Source organism: Bison bison, unplaced genomic scaffold (assembly GCF_000754665.1).
Source record: "Bison bison bison isolate TAMUID 2011002044 unplaced genomic scaffold, Bison_UMD1.0 scf7180017864364, whole genome shotgun sequence".
Lineage (NCBI taxonomy): Eukaryota > Metazoa > Chordata > Mammalia > Artiodactyla > Bovidae > Bison > Bison bison.
The window spans coordinates 47,325-49,315 of record NW_011494936.1 but is presented as its reverse complement, the minus strand read 5'-3'; the positions used below and the strand labels follow the sequence as shown (position 1 = coordinate 49,315).

At 38.4% G+C, this 1,991-nt stretch overlaps 1 protein-coding gene across 3 annotated transcripts in view; it reads left to right on the top strand.

The window, feature by feature from the left end:
- Positions 1-1,991, top strand: part of ADAM22 (ADAM metallopeptidase domain 22) — a 238,154-nt gene that overhangs the window by 229,273 nt on the left and 6,890 nt on the right. For all 3 annotated transcript variants that reach the window (XM_010855352.1, XM_010855353.1, XM_010855351.1), the window contains one exon: positions 1,348-1,471. In XM_010855352.1, coding sequence (XP_010853654.1) covers positions 1,348-1,471 — 124 coding nt within the window. The remainder of the gene's footprint in view (positions 1-1,347; positions 1,472-1,991) is intronic.

The following is a 1,991-nucleotide window of genomic DNA, read 5'->3' as shown; positions in this document are numbered from 1 at the left end:
CAGTGTTCTTGCCTGGAGAATCCCAGGGATGGGGGAGCCTGGTGGGCTGCCGTCTATGGGGTCGAACAGAGTCGGACACGACTGAAGCGACTTAGCAGAAGCAGCAGCAGCAGAAGGCTACCGCACCACTGACACTCACAGGCTAAATCAATCACTCACAGCAGGTGAGATGCACCCTGCTGAAATGAGTCCCAGGTGCTCCAGCACCGAGGTGTAACCACTTCAGTGATGTGGGTCATTTCCACCTTGTACCAGGAATTGAGGAGTCATGGATGTGTAGTGGTAACGTTTGTGAAATGGGTAGCTACTGCTAAATGATCATGCCTATTTTTCATTGACACAGTATAAGTTGAGGTTCTTCATTTTCAGCTGTTTTTTTTTTTCACTTTAAAAACAAAATAGCAGATATGGGCTTTTCCAGTGTGCTTTGCTTAGTCATGGATATTACCACTGTACATGCTGAATAAAACAAGAGCAGTATAATACACCAAGAGCTCATGCACATTTTTCATAGGGAATATCTCCATGATGAGAACACATGTTCCAAATAAGAAGAGTTTTTGTTGTTGTGTTTCAAAATTCCAGTCATTAAAGTGTTGCCCCCTTTTCGACATGACAGTATACCCTACATGAGTTATCAAGATCTATGTCCATGGCTTAGAATCCTCCCCTATACAGCTATGATGATTGTAGGGACTAATCAGACCATTTTTTATGTTCTCATCAGACTCTTTGTTTGGCTGGAACTCTGCACTCCTTACCGCTTGCATGTTTACTAATCTGTTATTAAAACCCTCGTATCTGCCTTTGTTCTGTCACGACTAACACACTGGCCTCTGAATGCATGAGTTTTGTATAAACTGGTGTGTGACTTAGTAACTAATAAATGTATCAATTGCATCATATTTTAAGATCTTAAACATACAATTGGAATTACTGTTCTAAAAAATTTCTACATTGTCATAAAATAAGACAGACTATTAATACGTTGTACACTTAATTTACCATTATGAGCTCTTAGAATATTTTTAATCTCTCCTTCATTTTAACTTTTTAAAACTCTGTTTAAAAAAAAAAAAAAAAACCTCATTATTTGCTTTCTAGCTGAGAAGTATGATTCTGTGTGCTAAGATTTAAACAATCCATTGCAGTTATGAAATTAGGAAGATAAACACTAGCTGACATTCCAGTGTTGTGAATGACAGAGTATGTCCCAGTAGTTAAATCTTTGCAGTAGTGGCCTATGAAAGTAGATATCAGAGGGTTCCTTCTGAGCCCACTTTTCAGAATTTGAAAAGATTTTAGGTAATTACATAATATGTATCTCATGTGTTCTCAACGTCTCAGGACTTTATCTCCTGCCAAGTCTCCTTCTTCGTCAACTGGGTCTATTGCTTCCAGCAGAAAATACCCTTATCCAATGCCTCCCCTTCCTGATGAGGAGAAGAAAGTGAACCGACAAAGTGCCAGGGTATGTGAGAGCTTCTTCCATCCATATATTAACATCCTCAGTCATCATTTATTTGTGAGTGAATATTTTAAAAGAGAGAGCCATTTTCCCTTTTGTTCGTAAGAACATGAAAAAAACTGAGTTTGAAAAAATAGATGATTCTTGGGGCTTTGGGGCCCAAATTTGTTTAATTACTGATGAATTTAGAAGTATTGGGCATGTATTAATCATTCACTTCTTTTTATTTATGTCTTTTGTTATTCATCAAAGTTAACATATTATAATCTGGAATAGATAAAACAGAGACTGTATTTTGTTTTATCAATTTTTTCATATACCTGGAAACTTCTAGAGGTTAAGTAAACCAACTTTATTTCCATGCACAGTTTGCTTACTCAGACTTCTCACTGGCAAATAACACCCAATAGGATTTAAGGACTAGCATGAGATGGCTGGATGGCATCACTGACTCGATGGACGTGAGTCTGAGTGAACTCCGGGAGTTGGTGATGGACAGGGAGGCCTGGCGTGCTGTGATTCA